Source organism: Carcharodon carcharias, chromosome 18, assembly GCF_017639515.1.
Source record: "Carcharodon carcharias isolate sCarCar2 chromosome 18, sCarCar2.pri, whole genome shotgun sequence".
Lineage (NCBI taxonomy): Eukaryota > Metazoa > Chordata > Chondrichthyes > Lamniformes > Lamnidae > Carcharodon > Carcharodon carcharias.
The window spans coordinates 48,506,773-48,527,527 of record NC_054484.1 but is presented as its reverse complement, the minus strand read 5'-3'; the positions used below and the strand labels follow the sequence as shown (position 1 = coordinate 48,527,527).

At 38.8% G+C, this 20,755-nt stretch overlaps 1 protein-coding gene across 1 annotated transcript in view; it reads left to right on the top strand.

The window, feature by feature from the left end:
* Nucleotides 1-20,755, top strand: part of ltn1 (listerin E3 ubiquitin protein ligase 1) — a 139,245-nt gene that overhangs the window by 9,025 nt on the left and 109,465 nt on the right. The window contains exons 3-7 of the mRNA XM_041210886.1: nt 3,097-3,195; nt 7,950-8,180; nt 10,102-10,154; nt 19,088-19,268; nt 20,145-20,318. Coding sequence (XP_041066820.1) covers nt 3,097-3,195; nt 7,950-8,180; nt 10,102-10,154; nt 19,088-19,268; nt 20,145-20,318 — 738 coding nt within the window. The remainder of the gene's footprint in view (nt 1-3,096; nt 3,196-7,949; nt 8,181-10,101; nt 10,155-19,087; nt 19,269-20,144; nt 20,319-20,755) is intronic.

Here is a 20,755-nt window from a genome sequence, read left to right as displayed (position 1 = left end):
GGAGTTATGACCTTGAACTCAATTGGTTGGGAATTCAAAACTGAGGAAATTATGCCTCACTTTGCCAGATCCCTTATGAAATATTACATTCAGTTTTGGGTACCAAACCTCAAAAGATGTAAAAAAAAAAAAGTGCTGGAAATATTCAGCAGGTCAGGCAGCATCTGGGGAGAGAGAAGCTATTAACATTTCAGGTCGAACTGGGAAAAGTTAGAAATTTAATAGGTTTTAAGAGAGTGAAAGGTGGAGGGTGGAGAAAGAACAAAAGGGAAATTCTGTGATCGGGTAGAAGACAGGAGAGATTAAATGAGTTTGTGGTGCTGGGCCAAAGTGAGTGGCAATGGTAAAAGTAAAGAAACAAAAGATGTGTATAGAAGAGTTGCAACTGGCAGAATGTTGAATAGCTGCCTGCCTTCCGTAAGCAAAAACGAGTGAATCTGAAACCTGCAAAGAGAAAGGAAACAAAATGGGGGAAAACATTACAGTCTGAAATTGTTGAACTCAACTTTGGGCCTGGGAGGCTGTAAAGTGCCTAATCAAAAGATGAGATCCTGTTCCTTAAGCTTACATTGAACTTCATTGGAACATTGCAGGAGACCAAGGACAGAGAGAGGTCAGTGTGAGAGCAAGGTGAAGAATTAAAATGACAGGCAACCAAAAGCTCAGGATCCTGCCTGCAGACTGAATGGAGGTGTTCTGCAAAGTGGTTCATCCACTTTGTGTTGGTCTCCCTAATATAGATCATGAGCAAAGAATACAGTATACTGAATTGAAAGAAGTACAGTATAGGTAAATTGCTGTTTCACTTAGGAGTGTTTAGGGTCTTGGACGGTGAGGGGGGAACGAGGTAAAACAACAGATGTTCCATCTCCTGAGTTTGCATGGAAAGGGGAAGGGATGGTTGAGCTGATTTAAGGAGTAGAGCAAGGTGTCTGCATGCTGAAAGGGGAGATGAGGGAAAGATGGGTTTGATGGTAGCATCATGCTGGAGATGGCAGAAATGGAAATGAATAAGGAGGATAAGTGGGGGGAAGGTGAGCACAAGAGAAACCATATCATTGATTTGGAAACTGGGGGGAGGGGTGAGAGTAGAAATGTGTGAAATGGAACAGATATGGTTAAGGATGCTGTCAGTCATGATGGAGAGGTATCCTTGGTTGAAGTAAGAGGAAGACATAAGCACTGATATGGAAAGTTGCATCATCAGAACAGATGAGACAAAGAAACTGGGAGAATGGAATGGAGTCCTTACAGGAAGCAGGGTCTAAGGAAGTGCAGTCGAGGTAGTCGTGGAAGTCAGTGAGCTTGGGCTTATTGTGAATGTTTGTTGATAGCTTATCACCAGAAATGGAGACAGAGAAATCGAGGAAGGGAAAGGCAGAGTTAGAGATGGACCATGTGAAGGTGAAAGGAGGGTGGAAATTGGAAACAAAATTCATGAAATTTTCCATTTCAGGGCGAGAGCAGGAAATGGCAATGATACCATCATTAATATATTGGAAAAAAGAGTTGAGGGAGGGGAGCCTGAGTAGGACTAAAACAAGGAATGTGCCACATATCCCACAATAAGGCAGTTATAGTTAGAACCCATACAGCATCTCATAGCATCAGGTTTTATTTGGAGGAAGTGAGTAAAATTAAAGGAGAACTTACTTCCTGTCTATCACAGATCTTCCATCTTGTTTCTTTTCCAGCGCCCTGCCCCCAACTTTTTGCTTGCTGAAATTTTAACTTTTTCCAGTTTTGCTGAAAGGTCTTCGACCTGAAATATTACCTGCTTTTCACTTCACAGATTCAGTTTGACTTGCTGGGCATTTTCTGTTTTTATTTCAGATTTTCAGCATCTGCAGCATTTTACCTTTGTCTCACAGAATCACAGAATTATTACAGCACCGAAGGAGGCCTATCGGTCTACGATGTCTGTATTGGCTCTCTGAATGAGCCATGCACCTAGTGCAAGATTTATTGGCCTTGAAAAATGTACAGCGCAGATTCAGCAAAATATTAACCGGATGTAAAAGACTAAATTGTGAGGACAGGTTGATCAAATTGAGGGCCTTGAACTCACGACTATCTGGCATGGAGGCAAGCATGCTATTATCAAGTCAAGCTGCTGCAGGCAGGGATCAAACTTGCTGCCTTTTTGATTGGCATGATTGCATACATTCATGAATTACAGGTTGATGGCATTTTGCCCCCTTACATGTCAAACCAATTAAGATGAACTGCTGGACTCCTCTACCAGCTAACATTGATTTTTGTGTATGACTTTTATCAAGCTCCATATGGCTTAGATTTGACTATGTGGTGGCACTCTTGCTTCTAAATCAGACAATTGTGGGTTCAACCTGTTCTTTAGACACTTGAGCACATAATAATCTAGATACTGAGGGAATGATGCACTGTCTAAAATACTATCTTTCAGATGAGATATTAAATTGAAGTCTTGTCTGCTGACTTAGTTGGATGTAAAAGACCGCATTGCACCATTAGAGGACAAAAGGAGGCATCTTCTTTCTATTCCCTGGAAAACACTTATTCTTCAATCTACAGCACTTGTAAAGCACAGATTATCTGGCTCCTTATTTCATTGCTGTTTTTGAGGATCCTGCTATGTGCAAATTGACAGCCATGTTTTCCAACATTATAAAGGTGGCTACATTTTAAAAAGCACTTTATCATCTGAAGTTCTGTGTCTTGAGGTTGTGAAAGATACTCATTAATGTAAGATCTTTCTATTTTAATTAAATTGCCTATTTTGTGATATCTTTTATTCAGTTGAGTTTTGAGTGGTACAACAATTCTATATTTACCTTTCTGGTTTAAGTTGCCTTGTAGTGCATCAGATATGGAATAATTAAGTAATTGTAAATTAAGCTTTTTTTTCAAGCTGTTCTAGATTATTAATTACCCATCATTTAAAAAACACAGCGTATTCTAACGTTCAATTAACAGTTAAGTGTGAAATCATATTTGATAGAAAACCTATTGCATAGAATAATCTGTGAAATTATAAAGTCCTTTTTTTCAGTGTGGTGTGGGTTTGATTTTTCTACTGCTTGAATTACTTGTTAAACATTCACTGTTTCTTCTAAGGCTGTACAAGAGTTTGGGACAATGTGCAAAGAGAAACACCCTGAGAATATAAAAGGAGTTCTTCCCTATTGGTCAAGGATTTACTGCAAAATTTCTTTGGTAAGCTTCTGTGTACTCATTATTGCCCTAAATTTTAAACTGAATGCATGCAAGCAAATAAGTGAAATCTACAGTGCCTAGAACCGAGACATTGGTCCAATATTTACAGGGAGGTAGAGAGGGTATGGTAACACAAGGAAACCTGACAGAGCCAGGGATGCAGAGTTCCTTTTGCATTTTAACAGCAGTATATCATTATATATTTTTTTTACTTCCATTTCCCAATCAACAGTAATCAAATTGGCTGTTGAGTAGGAAAACCAGCAGGTGGCTGCAGCTCTTGGGACCCTTGGGGACAGTTCCTGACAATTGGTAGGGAAGAGGGAGTGAGTGATTGGATTGGGGAAGGTGGGGAGGAGGAAGGCCATTTCGGGAGGGAGGATGTGTGAGGTTGGGACGTGGGGGGTAGTTTGGTGGAGAGAGAGGCTACTATTAGCAGCAGTGAAGCCAAAGACTTCCTCGAGGGTCCTGCTCCTCTTGACCCATAAATGGCCTTCAGTTTGAAGCTCCCACCTTCCCTTTGCTACACTGAGAACCCAGGTGGCAACAGTTAAATTGGCTTGCATTGTACTGTGGGAGCCTGAAAGTGCTGTGACTTTCCATAGTGAGATGCTCACTCAACACGAAATCTGCTGCTGTAAGAACTGACAAAGGATGCTTAGACAGCCAGGTTGGGGATACGTTCCCCATTTTAAAACTTTCAATCACCACCCCCTCCGTTCTGCAGCCTGTCGTTAGTGGGGGAGGGGGAGAGTGGAGTACCGTTAATATTGTGGTCATTGAGTCTACAAATCAAACCAGAATAATTTTTTCATGAAAGCAACACCAGTAATGCCTGATATTATCACAGTTCACATCCTGCGTGAAAAGGAGCATAGTGTTGTAATCCCAATTTAAGAACATTTATAACCACATGTTTCCTCATTACAAACCTTTTACTCGCATATTACATTCCTCAATACTTTTTATATTTAACTGTAGTTATTGTTGTCATCAGCTGTCCCTCGATCCAAGGATGACATCTACTCAGGGTTGTGAGTTTTTACCATGGGTCTTCATGTGACTGAACAGGTTCTAGTTTCCTTCTGGTCACTTGGGTGGTCTTGTGTGTCAGGATTCCACAATATAACTATTTCTCTTCATAAACCTTTATTTAATGTTACATAGTTACAAAAGCAGAAGCTGTAAAATTTTTCAATTTTTAATGTGGACCAAAACTTCAGATGATCCATTTTGAGTTTTCAAAGTTTATTCTTCACAATTCTGTTGAAGTCTCTTGGGTACAAATGTTTGTATCTGTAATAAATCTGTTTTTAAAAATGATTCCAGCCTTCATCAGATTTAATTTATTGGAAAAGAGTCTTCTTAATTTTATTCTTTTGAGCTTTTTTGGTGTGACCTTTTAACCACATGTTTTTAGTGTCCGCATGTTTGACTCTCTCTCTTCTGGTCTAAATGCATTTTTTTCAGCTGACATCCTCTCCCTTTTTTCCTGCAAGCAACCATGCACCAGCTGTAGCCAGAAGTGCAGACAGTTGATTTGTTTTTAAGCTTCCACCAATATTACTATCAATTGCAGCAGCATTCTGTGTTTCAATATTCACTTCTGCACAATGGCATGCTTAAACGTCAGTCGCCTTTCAGTAAACTTAAAAGCTACCACTGTCCTAGATAGAATACTTCAAAACTAAAGTGTATTGAAAATCTCTTTTCCATATTCTGTATTGTATTTTTGAAAGTGTGTGTGTGTGTGTGTGTGTCTGTGCGCTTTGTTTGTTTACATCCGTCAAACATTCTCCAAGCTGGTGACTCCAAGCTGGTGATTTCTTTTCTTAATTTGCTGCTAGTGAGAACATAGCAAGTAGGTAATCTTGGCTGTATCCTGGCACTTCTCCTTTTATCATATGATTTTATAATACAGTTATAAATGACAGCACAGAAGAAGGCTGTTTGTTCTATTATGGCCCTTCCTGTAGTCTTTTATATTTGGTTTTTAAGTACTTGATTCAGTAACATTATGTATTATCGATTGTGCCTCAATAGTCACTTTTAATAATGCATTTTGTGTTCTAATAACTCTGAAAAATAATCTTTTCACTTCCCCTTTCATACTTCTTGTGATAACACTCTGGTTGTGCCCTTTTGTATCATTTGACTTGTGTACAAATTCACCTGGAAGGGATTTTAGTTTATTTTTTTATTAATATAAGGTCAGGTTATTTAATGATGGATTAAATTCCAGAGTAATACATGCCAGTTAAGATGCTGTTTAGGTTGCAATCCTGGTAGAAACCAGATGAAACCGCAACCATGTGAGTACTCTCCCATGTCCTGTTAGTTTTGAGATAGGTATTGTTGAACAGTTCACACCCTGTTGCTAAAATTGGCTTTCGTTCATTATGCCTGGCACAGGGACTCAGCAGAATAGTTATTATTTTTGGCCTGACAGAAAGGAGATTTAACTTAAGGTTGGAACTTTAATTGACATCTGAGGGCCAATCCTCATCAAGTCCTGGAGGAATTGAGCTAATCTGGATCAGGAACTAGAGATCTGACTCTCTGATTAACTGGAGCTTGTAGGAAAAAAAGTTAGTTCATGGAAAACATGAAATGGATGTATCTCATTGGTGTTATGTTCATTCACCTATTTAATGTAAAATGAACCAGTTCATGATTGGCCTTAGCTCATTAAAGAGCTTTTCAGTCTATCTTCTGAAAAGGGAAGAGAATGCAAGTTCCAGTGAAAGAGCGATCATAGTCAACAATGCACAGAAAAAGGGATCTATTATTATGATCCCAATGCCATATTTATATTTAACTAGGGCAGGAAAGGTGTTCTCCAGATCGTGGGGAGCATGAGGTTTGGTGATGGGAGTGACCAGTGATGTTGAATTGCTACTGATTTGTTAACCAATGGAAACAAACCTGTCAGTATTTACATTCTCAAAACACTTCACATTTGTGATAACTTCTAATAAAGTTTCCCTTCAAAGTTCTCTGATCCAGTGAAAAGAAGTCCAAATTTCCATGCCTTTCCTAATGAGTATAATCTTGCATTCTTGGTACATTTTTGAAAATCTTCACCATACCTTTTCCATGGTTGTAATATCTTTTATTTAATAATATGCCTATGAATTGTATTACAACATTACATTCTTTTATATTCAATGCCCTACACATAAAACCAAGGATCCATTATTGGCATTTAAACTTTTAAATGTGAAATCAATCCCAAGCCAGTTGGTGAAGTATGAAACCAGACACTAAAGCTTTACTTGCTAATAGATTTTTTCACAAGAATGCAGCATAACATATACCTGCTTCCTACTTACTAACCCAGTGCCCCAGCAGTTTCTTTTTATTCTCTTTCAGTACTGATTTAACAAATGAACAAATTAACTGATTGAAAAAATCAATTAAACCAATCGATAGCCCCTGAAAGGGCATGAAAACAAGAACAGAATTTTAAAGGAACGTTATATAATTAAATGAAAATGTTGTTTTGGGGGCTAGTTTCTCTCAATAAGTGCTCTTAAGCACTTTATTAAACAATGCCCTCCACTTGTATATCTTAATGATATAGATCTTTAATGTTAATGGTATTTGATCTTTCTGCACTTCTGTAAGAATTATAACTGTCACAGTTAAGACCCCTTTGAAATTGATACTGTCTGCTAAAGGCAATTTTGCTTAAAAGCCGAAATTTTCAACGTTTACTATGCATTCCACATTTGCTAAATTCTAGTGGAAAGATCCCTTGGATTGCAATGTCTGCCAACTTGTCATGATGCAAAGGATTGGTCTAGCAACATATTGAATCAAAGTGTGGTAGATCAGCAGTTATATTCGTACAGAATGTCAATCTTGGCTCAGAGATTTGCTGCTTTCTAAAAGCATGGCAAAACCTTTTGCTGTTCTGGCACATCTCTTGGTGATTGATTCAAGCAAGTAATCTGGTTGTCCTTTCAGTAGGTCTATTGCATAAAGTGGAGAGGCCCAAATTGGGGGAGCGAAAGATTGAGGCAGATAGAATGCAGGGTCATCTAGTATAACTTTATAGTTTTTGATTACTTCATAATTTTTTTTAAAACTTAAATTTATTCCCATTAATTTTCTCCCTCCCCATTTTCTACTCCTTACTATTGTTCCATTGGTCTCTGTCATCCTTTAGTACTTCCCTTAAGTAGAAGTTCTTAACGTGAACCTGAATACTAGATGTATTCAATCTCTGGGATAACTTGGCTCAGCCTAATCCTGACAGTCACAATGTATTTGCAGAGATATACCTGGATAGTGATCAAAAGTGGAAATCTTAGGTGATTTCTCCCCTACCTAATTCAGGGCTGCTGAGACCAATTATACTGCTTCCATTGAGCTCAGGTGATTCCACACAAACTAATGTTTGTACCTGGGATGCTCCTGTTTTGGGTTCAGTTACCTATTAAATAAACTTGCTGACCTATTGAGAGGGGTGCTGGGAAGGACATAATGTTAAAGGAATAGCCACCACACCTATTAACATTTTTATATTTTCAGTTTGGTTAGTGAAGTGAGGTTGAAACTTTTTATAATATCCATATGTGGTGAATATATGTTACTAGTTAGATAATGCATAAGGCACAGAAGAAAAAACATCCACCTTTTATTGCTTACTGCCAACGTTTATTCATTTTTTTTGTCAGAAATGTCGGAGAAATCTTGAAACTTGGTGATGGCAATTTCTGTTTGTTGTTAATTCCCCACCCCTGCTCCAGGACCATGACCGTCGAGTTCGAGAAGCAGTACAGCAGGCATTTGAATCTCTCATCCTTCAAGTGAAGCGGAACTTAGCACCTTATTTGAAGACCATTATGGGGCACTGGCTTATTGCTCAGTGTGATACCTACAATCCGGCAGCCTCAGCAGCAAAAGTAGCATTTCAAGTTGCTTTTCCATTAAATAAACAACCAGAGGCTGTTGCTTTTTGTAAAGAAGAAATAATGAATGTAAGTTTTAAACAAAACTTTGTCACTGGTATTTCTTGTTAGATTTTTCATGCCGACCTTTTCAGAATTTTATAAAATGTTGTGTTATTGACAGTTTGATATGGTTCCTATATTTTAGCCAGCTTTATAAGATGCATTATTGTGCAATACATTTTCTGGGCAGCCAAAAACTTCCATGGCTCAATGAATTTCTTATTTTGTTATATAAAGTTGTCATAAATTGTCAGATATAACCCTTCACCAACTATTTATACTCGTTGCTCATTTTCACTTGCCCCGTGATGCATCTTCTATGAACAAATCCATAATTGTAGCACAACCAACCCAACTATTAAACAAATGCCTAGCATTTGTCTCTTTAACCCAACCCAAAATGTCAGTTAACCACAAAATTAGATCCAGAACATTCAACTGATGCGGGGCTGGTGGAGAGAGGGGAGTTGGGAGAATCAGCCCTGGATCGTCCAGTGATGTAGCACACTGCTTTTAACTTCTGGCACCTGTGTTTCAATCCAGCACACACTGGGATGAAAGTCTCCTTGCTCTATTGGCTGGAAAGATCTTGTGCAAAGTACGTTTTGAGTATTGACAACTAAGGTCCTTGTTGGTGTGAGATCACAAATCAGCTCTAAATGATGAATCTTTGGGAGATCATAAAGGAAAAATTGAAAACATCACTTGAATGTAGCAGAGAGTATTCTAATGTGGTTAGGCTAATGGCATATTTTTATGGCACTGAGAACATTTCCCTGCATTTAAATAGGCTGTAACTTAACTGAAAACAATTGATGCTGACATATTGCAAAAATTAGGAAAAGTACTATGCCCTAGCACTGACCTAATACCCTTTATGGAAATCTTAAATATTTTCAGATCTACTGATTTATTTCCATGCTCCTACTGTGTACAAAAATTTAATTTAATTTTGTTTTTTATACCAAACTGTTTCTCTCCAATTTCACTTCTGGTTAACTTTAAATGTCCAACAAAAAGATGTGAAAACATTTGATTCCAGTGCCATCTATTGGAATAATTATATGTTACAGCTGAATAGTGATTGACAACAAGCCATTAACAACTTGTATTTGTTTAGTACCTCTAACATAGAAAAACATCCCAAGGCACTTCAGAGATGTAATTAACTTAGACAAAAATGGATGCTGAGACAAAGAGAGAGGTTAAGTTTTCTGTTTCCTCTTCACTCAATGCAACACATGCTCTGTTTATTAACTAAGAATTATGATTGTTCATTTAGGAGGTCTATATTAGTAGTCTATACTTGTTAATTGATAATTTAAACCAATTGTTTTTCCTCCTTGTGTTGAGAAAAATGTCTCCTCTCCATTTGGTACATGACAGAGATCTGAACTTCTATGTGAGGAACTGCAAGAGCAAACTTGTATTTATTAATTTTACAGCAGTGACCTATGCGCCGCTGAAGTACCTATTAAACTACTTTCAAATGGAAAACGGAATTCAATTCTTTTTACACCTTTACATTATTATGTGGTTACTAGCTGCAAATGTTGAGCCCAGCAATATAAAAGAGGCTAATTAAGATGTATAGAAATCTTTGCTATATTGGATGCATTCGATTCAACTGTCTATCCATGTAATTCCTCCAAGCTTATTCTCTCATTGCTGTTGGCAGGGCATGATATTTCAGAATAAAAATGCAAAGGAGAGTGGTCTAGTCTTTTAAGCACAGTTTTTCAGTGTATGTGCATTTTCGTATTTGTAAAAATCAATTCAAATGTATTTGCAGTAAAGTAAAATAAATATATAGTTGTTCAGCTTAGTTTCTAAGACATGTTGTATTCCAGCAACAAATCCAGTGTTGATGTGCTGTGAAACTGTACGCTAGTTACTTTCGATGCACAATGTAGTTTGTAATTAAAACTGTAATTTTTCTGTTTCACAGATTCTATTTGATTACATCATGAAGGAAAGTCCAGAGACCCTCAGTGATCCACAGTAGGTTATTTGGCTTGCAGTCAATTTATTAAAAAAAGTTATGGAATTTAGCAGTAATGATATTAAACATGCATTCATATATAAGCAGTCTCCCAGGTGCATCACATTCTATTATTGTGATTTAGAAACACACCCTGAGCATAATTCGTGTTATTTTTGTTTAAGCAGCTGCTCCACTTATAGTAAAATATTAAGTCGTCATATGCAAATATTGCTGTAGAACTGTTGTTGGGATACACATCAGAATAACTTAGGTACCACCCAACTCATATTTTACCCAAATGGTTTAACTGTGATTGTAATACATCAGTGTGAACCTGCATTTGTATTTTCTATAGACAAGCCCAATACAGTATTAGAGTGTAGTCCGCAGTGCTCCACTGTAGTGAAACCTGGATATCCAATGTTAGACAGGAGAAAAGGCTGAATGGTTTCCACTTTCACTGCCTCAGGACAAGGTCACATCTGAGAGATTCTGGAGTGTGCTGATTGCATCAGCATACACTCATTACTAAGCCAACAACTTCTGCGCTGACCCAGCCACGTTCATCTGATGAATGGTGGCCATATACTCAAAGACCTTACATACGGTGAACTGGCCACTGCATCACAACCTACTGGACATTCATACCTCTGCCAGAAGGGTACATGCAAGTGAGATATGAAGATGGCAGACATTGACACATATAATTGGGAGATGTCGCTGATAGTCATGACCTCTGGAGGCTGACTGTTTAGAGGGACACTGGAAGAGGAGAGGCAACGTGGAAAGTTCAGCTGGCCAAAAAGAGACCCCAGAGAAAATGGAGGCCAGCAAGTTCTGCATCGCCTTGGGCCACAGTCTTCATCTGCAGCAAATGTGGCAGAGACTGCTATGTGAGAGTGGGCCTCCTGAGCCACACCAAGGCACAAACCATCATCTCATGAGACTGAAGGCTGCCAAAGAAAGTGTAGTGACATATCTATGCAATAATATTTTTCAGCTGTGAGTTTTTTGTTTAAATATTCTAGTACTGATGGGATGGGTTTATATATTTAAATGGGTTGGAGACTTCAATGTGCATCAGTAAGAGTGCACCACTCCTGACCAAGTTGGCTGATATCTGGACATATCTGTCAGATTGGGCCTGTGGCAGGTGGCTTGGGAACCAACAAGGGGAACTAGACCTGGACCTCACCAATCTACCTGTCGCAAATGCTGTCCATGGCAGCATAGATAGGAGTGATCACCGCACAGACCTTGTTTAGATACGGCCCCATCTTCACACTGACCATTGTGTTATATGGCACTACCACTGTGTTAAATGGGATAGATTCAGAACAGATAAAGCAGCTCAAAACTGTGCATCCACAAGACGCTATGGGTCATTCACAACAGCAGAATTGTATCCAACCGCAATCTGTAACTTCTTGGCCTGGCATATCCCTCACTCTACCATTACCATCAAGCCAAGGGGTCAACTCTGGCTCAATGAAGAGTCCAAGGAGGGTATGCCAGGAGCAGCACCAGGCATGCCTAAAAATGAGGTGTCAACCTGGTGAAGCTACAACATGGGGCTACTTGCATGCCAAACAGTGGAAGTAGCATGCAATATAAGCAACCCCACAACCAACAGATCAGATCAAAGCTCTGCAGTCCTGCCACATTCAGCTGTGAATGGCGTGGACAATTAAACAACTAGTAGGAGAAGGAACCTGCTTCAATATCCCAGTACTAAATGATGGGGGGGCCCAGCGTATCAGTGCAAAAGACAAGGCAGAAGCATTTGCAGCCAACTTCAGCTAGAAGTGGATAGTCCATCTTGGCCTCCTCCTGAAGTCCCTCGTGTCACAGATTCCAAACTTCAGCCAACTCAATTCACTCCACGTAATATAAAGGAACGGCTGAAGGTAATGGATATTGCAAAGGCTATGGGCAATAATACTGAACACTTGTGCTCCAGAACTAGCCACACTCCTAGCCAAGCTGTTCCAGTACAGCTACTACACTGGCATCTACCCAAAAATTTGGAAAATTGCCCAGCTAGTTTCTGTTCACAGAAAGTGGGACAAATCCAATCCAGCCAGTTATCACCTTGTCAGTCTAATCTCAATGATCAGCAAAGTGAACATTTCATCAACATTCAAAGGCGTCAACAATAGTGCTATCAAGCAGCATTTGTACAACAATAACCTGCTCACTTTTGCTCAATTTGGGCTCCACCAAGGCCATACAGCTTCCGATCTCATTACAATTTAGGTCAAAACATGGACATAGGAGCTGAATCCCAGACATGAGATGAGAATGACTGCTCTTGACATCAAAGCAGCATTTGATGAATGTGGCATCAAGGAGCTCTGGCAAAACTGAAGTTAATGGAAATGAAGGGGAAACTCTCCACTGGTTGGAGTTTACAGTTAGCACAAAAGACGATGGCTGTGGTTGTTGGAGGCTAATCATCTCAGTCTTAGGATATCACTGTACGAGTTCCTCAGGATAGTGTCCTAGGCTCAACCGTCTTCAGCTGTTTCACCAATGACTTTCCCTCCATTGTAAGATCAGAAGTGGGGATGTTCGCTGATGATTGTTCAGTACCATTTGCAACTCCTAGGATACTGAAGCAGTCCGTGTCCATATGCAGCAAGACCTAGACAATATTCAGGCTTGGGCTGATGTTTGGCATGAACATTACTTGCCACTTAAATGCCAGGCAATGAGCATCTCCAACAAGAGAGAATCTAAGCATCCCTCCTGACGTTCAATAGTATTAGCATCATTGAGTCACCCACTATCAACGTCCTGGGGGTTACTACTGATATCATGATGTTGGAGGTGATATGTGCCAGGCGAAGCAAATCAAGGGAAAGTTGGCCATGCTATCACAATGGTTTTGCAATTTGTATTTATTACGAAAAGATTTGTGCACTGAATTCAGAAGCAATGAGTCCACAAACACCTTTAGAGATTTAAAAAATTAAATTAAAGCATATATTAACAAAATAAAAGAACTCAAGCACAAACATAAGATTACAGTAACTTGATATTATAACAAATCCCAAAATTCCCAGTTAACCTGACTCCCAACTACACACACACTTTAAGGCAACAGTCCAAAATAGAATTTAAATTTAGATAGGCAATCCAGCAAGGTTACCACAGTACGCACTTGACGGTGGAATTCTCAAGGCTTTAAACATAACTTTAGTTACTGGACACAGACCTCCAAAAGTGGCTAGAGGCTTTTCACCAAGGCTGCTTTAAACAATGTACCTGTCAAGATGTTACATGGCCACCCCCTACGTGGCCTTCCATCCTTCATTATACATGTTTCTCTCTCTTTTTAATGTATAAAATCCCATTGTTCTACATGTCTTTGGAAATTTATTTTTCCCATAACATAATTTTCCATGTCAATAAGGCCTCTTTCTTTTTGGGAAAAATAAATATAATAACCTTGCCCTATTTATCTTGTTATTTTTAAACAGCCTATCATACCGTTGAAAATCAAACAACCCCTCCACTTATCTAAAAATGCTAATTCCATTCACACCTTATCTTTGGAACTCTCATCCGAGCTTATCCATTTCTATTTCGAAAGTCTGCTTTACACCTAACTCTTTTGATAATTTCAACCTTGCAGTCTATCTGATTCTAATTTAATTAAATCAGTCACACAGAAAGAATGATCCACACACTCACCCATAAGCCTACAATAATATTATGAAAAACATTATAGTTTCATGACACTGACCAGAAACTGAACTAGACTAGCCATAAAAATACTGTAGCCATAGCAGCAGGTCAGAGGCTCGGAATTCTGAGGCAAGTAACTCACCCCTGACCTCCCAAAGCCTATTCACCATCTACAAGGCATAAGGCAGGAGTGTGATGAGATATTTTCCACATGACTGGACGAATATGGTTCAACAATATTTAAGAAGCTCGACACCATCCAGGACAAATCAGCCCACTTGATTGGCACTCCATCCACCAACCTAAACGTTCACTCGCTCCATCACCAATGCACAGTGGCAGCAATGTGTCCTATATGCAAAATGCACTGCAGTAATTCATCAAGCTCCTTTGATAGCACTTTCAAACCCATGACCTCCACCACCTAGGAGGGCAATGACTGCAGATGCATGGGAACTTCACCACCTGCAGGTTTCCCTCCAGGCCACCCACCATCCTGACTTGGAACTATATTGTCATTCCTTCACTGTCACTGGATCAAAATCATGGAATTCACTTCCTAACAACACTGTGATTATACGTTCACCACATGGACTGGAGCGGTTCAAGAAAGTGGCTCATCACCATCTTCTCAAGGTTCAGTGAAAGAATAGAAAAAAAACGTTTTGGACCTGGTAATATGTAATGAGTCGGGATTAATAAATTACATCATAATAAATGATCCTGTAGGTAAGAGTGAGCATAACATAGTATTTCACATTCAGTTTGTGGGTGAGGCACTTGAGTCTGAAACTAGTTTCTTAAACTTCAATGAAGGCATTTAAAAGGTTATGAAGACAGAGTCGGCTTAAGTGGATCGGGAAAATAGGTTAACAAGTAGCACGGTAGAGAAGCACTGGTAGACATTTAAGGAGATATTTGATTATTCAAGAAAAATACATCCAATTTAGAGAGGTTCTACAAAAAGGATGCACTATTCGTAGCTAACTGAAGAAGTTAAGGATGATATCAAATTGAAAGAAAACATGTACAGTGCTGCAAAGATTAGTTGTAGGCCAGAAGATTGGAAAAATTCGAGAAACCACAAGAGGATAACTTAAAAAAAAAATAAAGGGGAAGAAATTGGAGCAAGAGAGAAAATTAGCAAGAAATATAAAAACAGATAGTAAAAGCTTCTATATGTATATAGGAGGGAAAGAGTAGCAATGGTGAAAGTTGATCCCATAGAAGTTGAGATGGAGAATTAATAATAGGAAACAAGGAAATGACAGAGACTTTGAACAAGTATTTTGTACCTGTCGTCGCAGTAGAAGACACAAAAAGCATCCCAAAAATAGTAGAAAAGCAGGGGGCAAAAGGCAGAGAGGAACTTAAAACAATCACTGTCACAAGAGAAAAAGTACTAGGAAAACTAATGGGACTAAAGACTGACAAGTCCCCTGGATGACCTGCATCCTAGGGTCTTAAACGAAGTAGCTGCAGGAATTATAGATGCATTGGTTGTAATCTTCCAAATTTCCCTAGATTCTGGAAAGGTCCTAGTCAACTAGAAAACCACAAACGTAACACGCCTATTCAAGAAAGGAGGGTGACAGAAAGCAGGAAAGTATAGGATGGTTAACCTAACATCTGTCATTGGGAAAATGCTGGAATTCATTATTAAGGAGGGAGTAGCAGGACATTTAGAAAATCATAATACAATCAGGCAGAGTTAGCATGGTTTTGTGAAAGGAAAATCATGTTTGACAAATTTATTAGAGTTCTTTGAGGATGTAACAAGCAGGGTGGATAAAGGGGAACCAGTAGATGTAGTGTATTTGGATTTCCAAAATTGATTCGACAAGGTGTCACAGAAAAGGTTGGGCGTTTTTTAACATGGATAGAGGATTGGCTAATTTGCAGGAAACAGAGTTGGGTAAATGGATCATTTTCAGATTGGCAAACTGTAACTAGTGAAGTGCAACTGTGATGAGCGCTGGGGCTGCAACTATTTATGATTTCTATTAATGACTTGGATGAAGGGACTGACTGTATGGTAACCAAATTTGCAGATGATATTAAAATAGGTAGGAAAGCAAATTTTGAGGAGGATGCAAAGATTCTGCAAAGGGGTATAGATAGGATAAGTGACTTTAAAAAAAATGGCAGATTGAGTATAATGTGGAAAAATGTTCGCTATGCTAGGAAGAATAGAAAAGTAGAATATAATTTAAATAGAGATACTGCAGAATGCGGCACAACAGAGAGATCTGGCTATCCTTGTACATGAATCTCAAAAAGTTAGCATGCAGGTACAGCAAGTAATTAGGAAGGCAAATGGACTGTTAACTTTATTGCAAGGGGAATGGAGCATAGGGAAGTCTTGCTACAACTGTACAGGACATTGGTGAGGCCAGACCTCGAGTACTGTGCACACTTTTTTGATCTCCTTACTTAAGGAACGATATACTTGCAGTGGAAACATTTCAGAGAAGGTTCACTAGGCTGATTCCTGGGATGAATGGGTTGTCTCCTGAGGAAATGTTGAGCAGGTTACACCTATACTCATGGAAGTTTAGAAGAATGAAAGATGATCTGATTGGAACATGTAGGGTTCTGAGGGGACTTGACAGCATGGATGCTGGAAGGATGTTTCCCCCATGGGGCAGTCGAGAACTAGGGGACATAGTTTAAAAATAAGGGGTCTCCCATATAAGATGGCGTTGAGGAATTTCATCTCTAAGGGTCATTTAGTCTTTGGAATTCTCAGAAAGCAGTGGAGGCTGAGTTATTGAATATATTCAAGGCTGAATTAGACAGATTTTTGATTGACACAGGAATTAAGAGTTATGACAACAGGAGAGAAAGTGAAGCCGCAATCAGATCATCTTATTGAATGGTGGAGCAGGCTCAGTGGGCCACATCGCCTATCCCTCCTCCTGTTTCTTATATTCTTATGTTAAAAAACATAATTGTGATGAATTTTCCATAATAACGTATACATTACTGAGCAGAATAAAATTGGTTTCTAAGATTGGAAAATATATTCCAATTTTTTTCCTTACTTGCATTTGATATTAAAAATCTGCCTATTTGAGATGATGACATTTTATTCTGCGTGTTTCTAAGTTCCTTACTCCATCCCGCCCCCAGCTGTTTGCGTAATGGATTTTGAGATGTCGTGACCCCTTAGACAGGTTGACTGCAATAGCCGCATTTTTAATTTCACTGATTTTTCACTTTCTGCTGGTGGAATGGTAAGCCACCAAATCAGACATTTGTTGGAATTATTCAAATGTATTACCACAGTTACTTCAAAAAATATGCCACTTGTTATTTGCAAATAGCGTGGTTTAGTACATTAGTGGCACGGTTCAGAATACACAGGGACTAAGGGTGAATTTGCCCTAAAAAGTACCCAAAAAACCCTTGAAAAATCAATCTTGGGGGCAACAAATGAAAGAAAAGTTGCCCCCTTATGTGAGAGAGATAGAGCAAGGATGGCTCATGTGTGAGGCCCATCTCCTTGTGCATGTGGGTACATCATGGCACTAATGGCCGCCATCTGCCCAAGCTTGAGCTGAGAAGGAGGAGAGAGCCCATTGAAGAATAAGAGCATGTGTGAGTAAAACACCCACATAACAATCCCTGTCAGGGAAGTGTCTCAGGGCTTTCAGCCCCATCATTTCCAAACTGTTAATCTGGAACACTAGCAGGTCACATTCTTTAAGCCACTTACTTTGTTAGTCTACTTCTGCCTCTGTTATACTTTAAGTGTTTTTGTCCCTAAAGTTTCACTGGCCTTAGTAATGTAGCTGCTAAAGGTGTATCTGTATTTACCACTGTAATATACAGGAAAGCGGTTTCCATTTTTCAATGGATTTAAATCTGTGCAGTCCACGTTGCCTTCAGGTTGAATTGGAAGCAAGACTCCCTCCTGCAGAATACTTCACCACACTTTGTTCTGGTGTCACCTTAATTTTGAGCTATACCTTGCACTGTAACTGGTGTCCAAATTCCCTCATGTTGACTCTAGTTTGCAGTGTGAATGCAGCTTATGTTTGGGGAGAATACTGAAGTGCAAATGGCTTCTGGGTCCTGAGTAGATAAGACATTGAAACAAGTGGATATCAGGACACTTGACTTGGAGTGGTGAAGACAAAAGTGTGCTGAAGACAAAAGTGTGCTAAGATGCTTTTACATTTGACACTAGTTCAGTTCATGATGGGGAGCGGTAGCAGAGTGGGTCACCTTACTCAACTAGTAACCCAGAAACCTGAATTAATGATCAGGAGGCAGGAATTCCCCTCCCACAACTCAGTTAATTAGTAAACTGGATTGTTATAATAAAAAAAAATCTGATGCACTAATGTCTTTTAGGGAAAGAAACCATCCTTACCAGCTTTGGCCCATATGTAATTCCGAACCCACATCAACATGGTTGACTCTCATATAAAAGCAAAATACTGTGGATGCTGGAAATATGAAACATAAACAGAAAATGCTGGAAAAATTCAACAGGCCAAACAGCATTTGTGGAAAGAAAAAAAGAGTTCACGTTTTAAGTCCTTATGACTCATCAAAGCTCTGAAAAAGAGTCATAAGGACTCGAAACATTAACTTTTTTTTTCTCTCTACAGATGCTGTTAGACCTGCTGAGTTTTTCCAGCATTTTCTGTTGTGGTTGACTCTTAACTGCCCTCTGAAATGCCTAGCAAGACACTCAGTTGAATTTTAGAAGGCAACTCACTACCAGCTTCTCAAGAGTAATTTGATATGCGTAATAAGATAAGACATTGTAACATTGACACATGGTTAGCATGCTATTTAGATCCGATTAATCATTGGCTTTAGAGGAGATGAGCAGCTCCATATTATAGAGTTTTTCCATTAGTGCCATCTTGCCTATCTAAAGAAGGAAAGAAACAAATACAGAAGGTAATGTTAATACATGACTGCATCTGCTAATAATGAAGTTAATGAGAATGAAAAAAAAAGAGATCCTAAAAGTCAAAAAAAGGCCTCCAGAAAATCTCAAAAAGAGCCCTTGAGAGAATAATATAATTTTGATCCCTGATTGGTGGCCATAGAGGCTAGAAGGTGAAGCCAAAATAAACATAGACGATTACTCTTCTGAATTCTATATTACAAGTGTGTCACTAATAGTTTTTTAAAAAATGTGGATGATATGGAGATCTTTGTATTATTTTACATAGTTAACAACTTTTAATACCATCAATACCACCAGAAATTTACAACTCTAAATTGTTGTTCAACTTAGAAGTGTTCCTGAGGAAGAAAGGGAAGGCAAATACCTAAGGGTTGTTACAAGCTCACTGTTGGCTCTGAAAAAGCTGCTTGATCTTCTCCCTGAAAATGAGAGCGTTGCCCTGAAAGACAGACTGATGGAACTTCTATCACAGTCCAAGTTCTGGAAATACAGCAGACATAAAACTCCACAGGTTTGAGTTAACCATTCACTGGTATATTAAAAAATATAATTAAATATTGCAATAAGTTAATAGTATTCACCTATTATATGAGAAACTGAGCTCCTCAACAATGTGAAAGTTCTCAAATTTAAAAGTTTCCACATTTTTATTACGTACTAGCGTTAATGTTCATAGAAATACTTATTTCAACGCTTCCATTAAAGATAGAAGGACACTGGGAAGCTAAAGCAGTAAAACACTGGACCTCTAATCAGTGTGCTTAGCTTTGAATTTACCTAAAGTTAGATATGTTATAGTCCGGTGGTTGAATGTGTAGTATTTGATGACTTCAGGATTTGTGGGCAGAGGAAAAATGGCAGGACTAGTTCAGCCCACAGGTTTGCAACTAACAATGCCATAAGTCGAAATCACAGACAGTGCGGGCCTCTTGGCTGGAGGAGGAAACATGATGACAGTAGTTAGGAAGAGCATGTACTTTTTAATTCTATCAAGAATTTTTAAAATCTAAAACATAACATCAAAACTTTGCATAGACTTCACCTTGCCAAAAGTAATCTTGAATTTTTTTCCAAACTCAAATCTTTACTTTTAAAGCCTTCAATGCAGAACAAGACAATTTTCACAGTATTTAGGACAATTGGGGGAATTGGACTCCTTGATACAGGAAAATTAATTGTATATGGAAGTTTGTTCCTTGTTTTTTCACTTTCATTCACAATGATATAACCTGATGACTACACAGTACGTTTTGTTGACCATTTGAACTTTGCAGGCCAGGTTCAACCACCTGCTGCCCTGTGAGTGCAAAGTATAAATGTTAATATCTTGATAGAAATGGTGAGAATCTGAAATGCTTAAAGTTTCTTTTGTTCTTTCATTTGTTAGATCCGTTCAGCTTTCTTTGAATTAATTATTGCTTTTTGCCAATATTTGCCTGAGCTGATGAAGTTTGAAGCTGCAAGAGTGTGTCCTGCAGTGCTACTGAACATAGATGATTTGGATCCAGTGGTATGCCCTTCTGTCTGGGCAGCAGCACTTTATGTGCTCACCTGCATTGAGGTAAAGTGAAGCCCAGAGTAGACAATTTGGGCACAAAGAAGTCTTATCTTAAGATTTAAAAAAATAGGATTGAAGAAAGTTCCTTTAATGTATTGTTTTGGTGGAGTTATGATTGTTGTTTTATTTTAAATCAAATATACATTGTTCAACCTGAGACTTTGGAATTCCCAGTGAGTCAGTGGGTTAAAGTATTGATTCCCACGCAGACTGGGAAGCCCCCCCATTTGATCTGTAATGAGTCAATTGATTTCATCTAGGACACCAGAAGGGATTCTACTGTTAGCCTCGGTATTCCGGGTTAAGGAAGAGAAGCTTGCCAGGGCTTCTGCTTCTAATCATTATCTTGTCATCCCTGCCAAAATTATATCTGTGTGAATATCAGATGACAACAGTATCATGCTCAACTGTAGCACTGCTGTTGATTGCATAGGCTATTG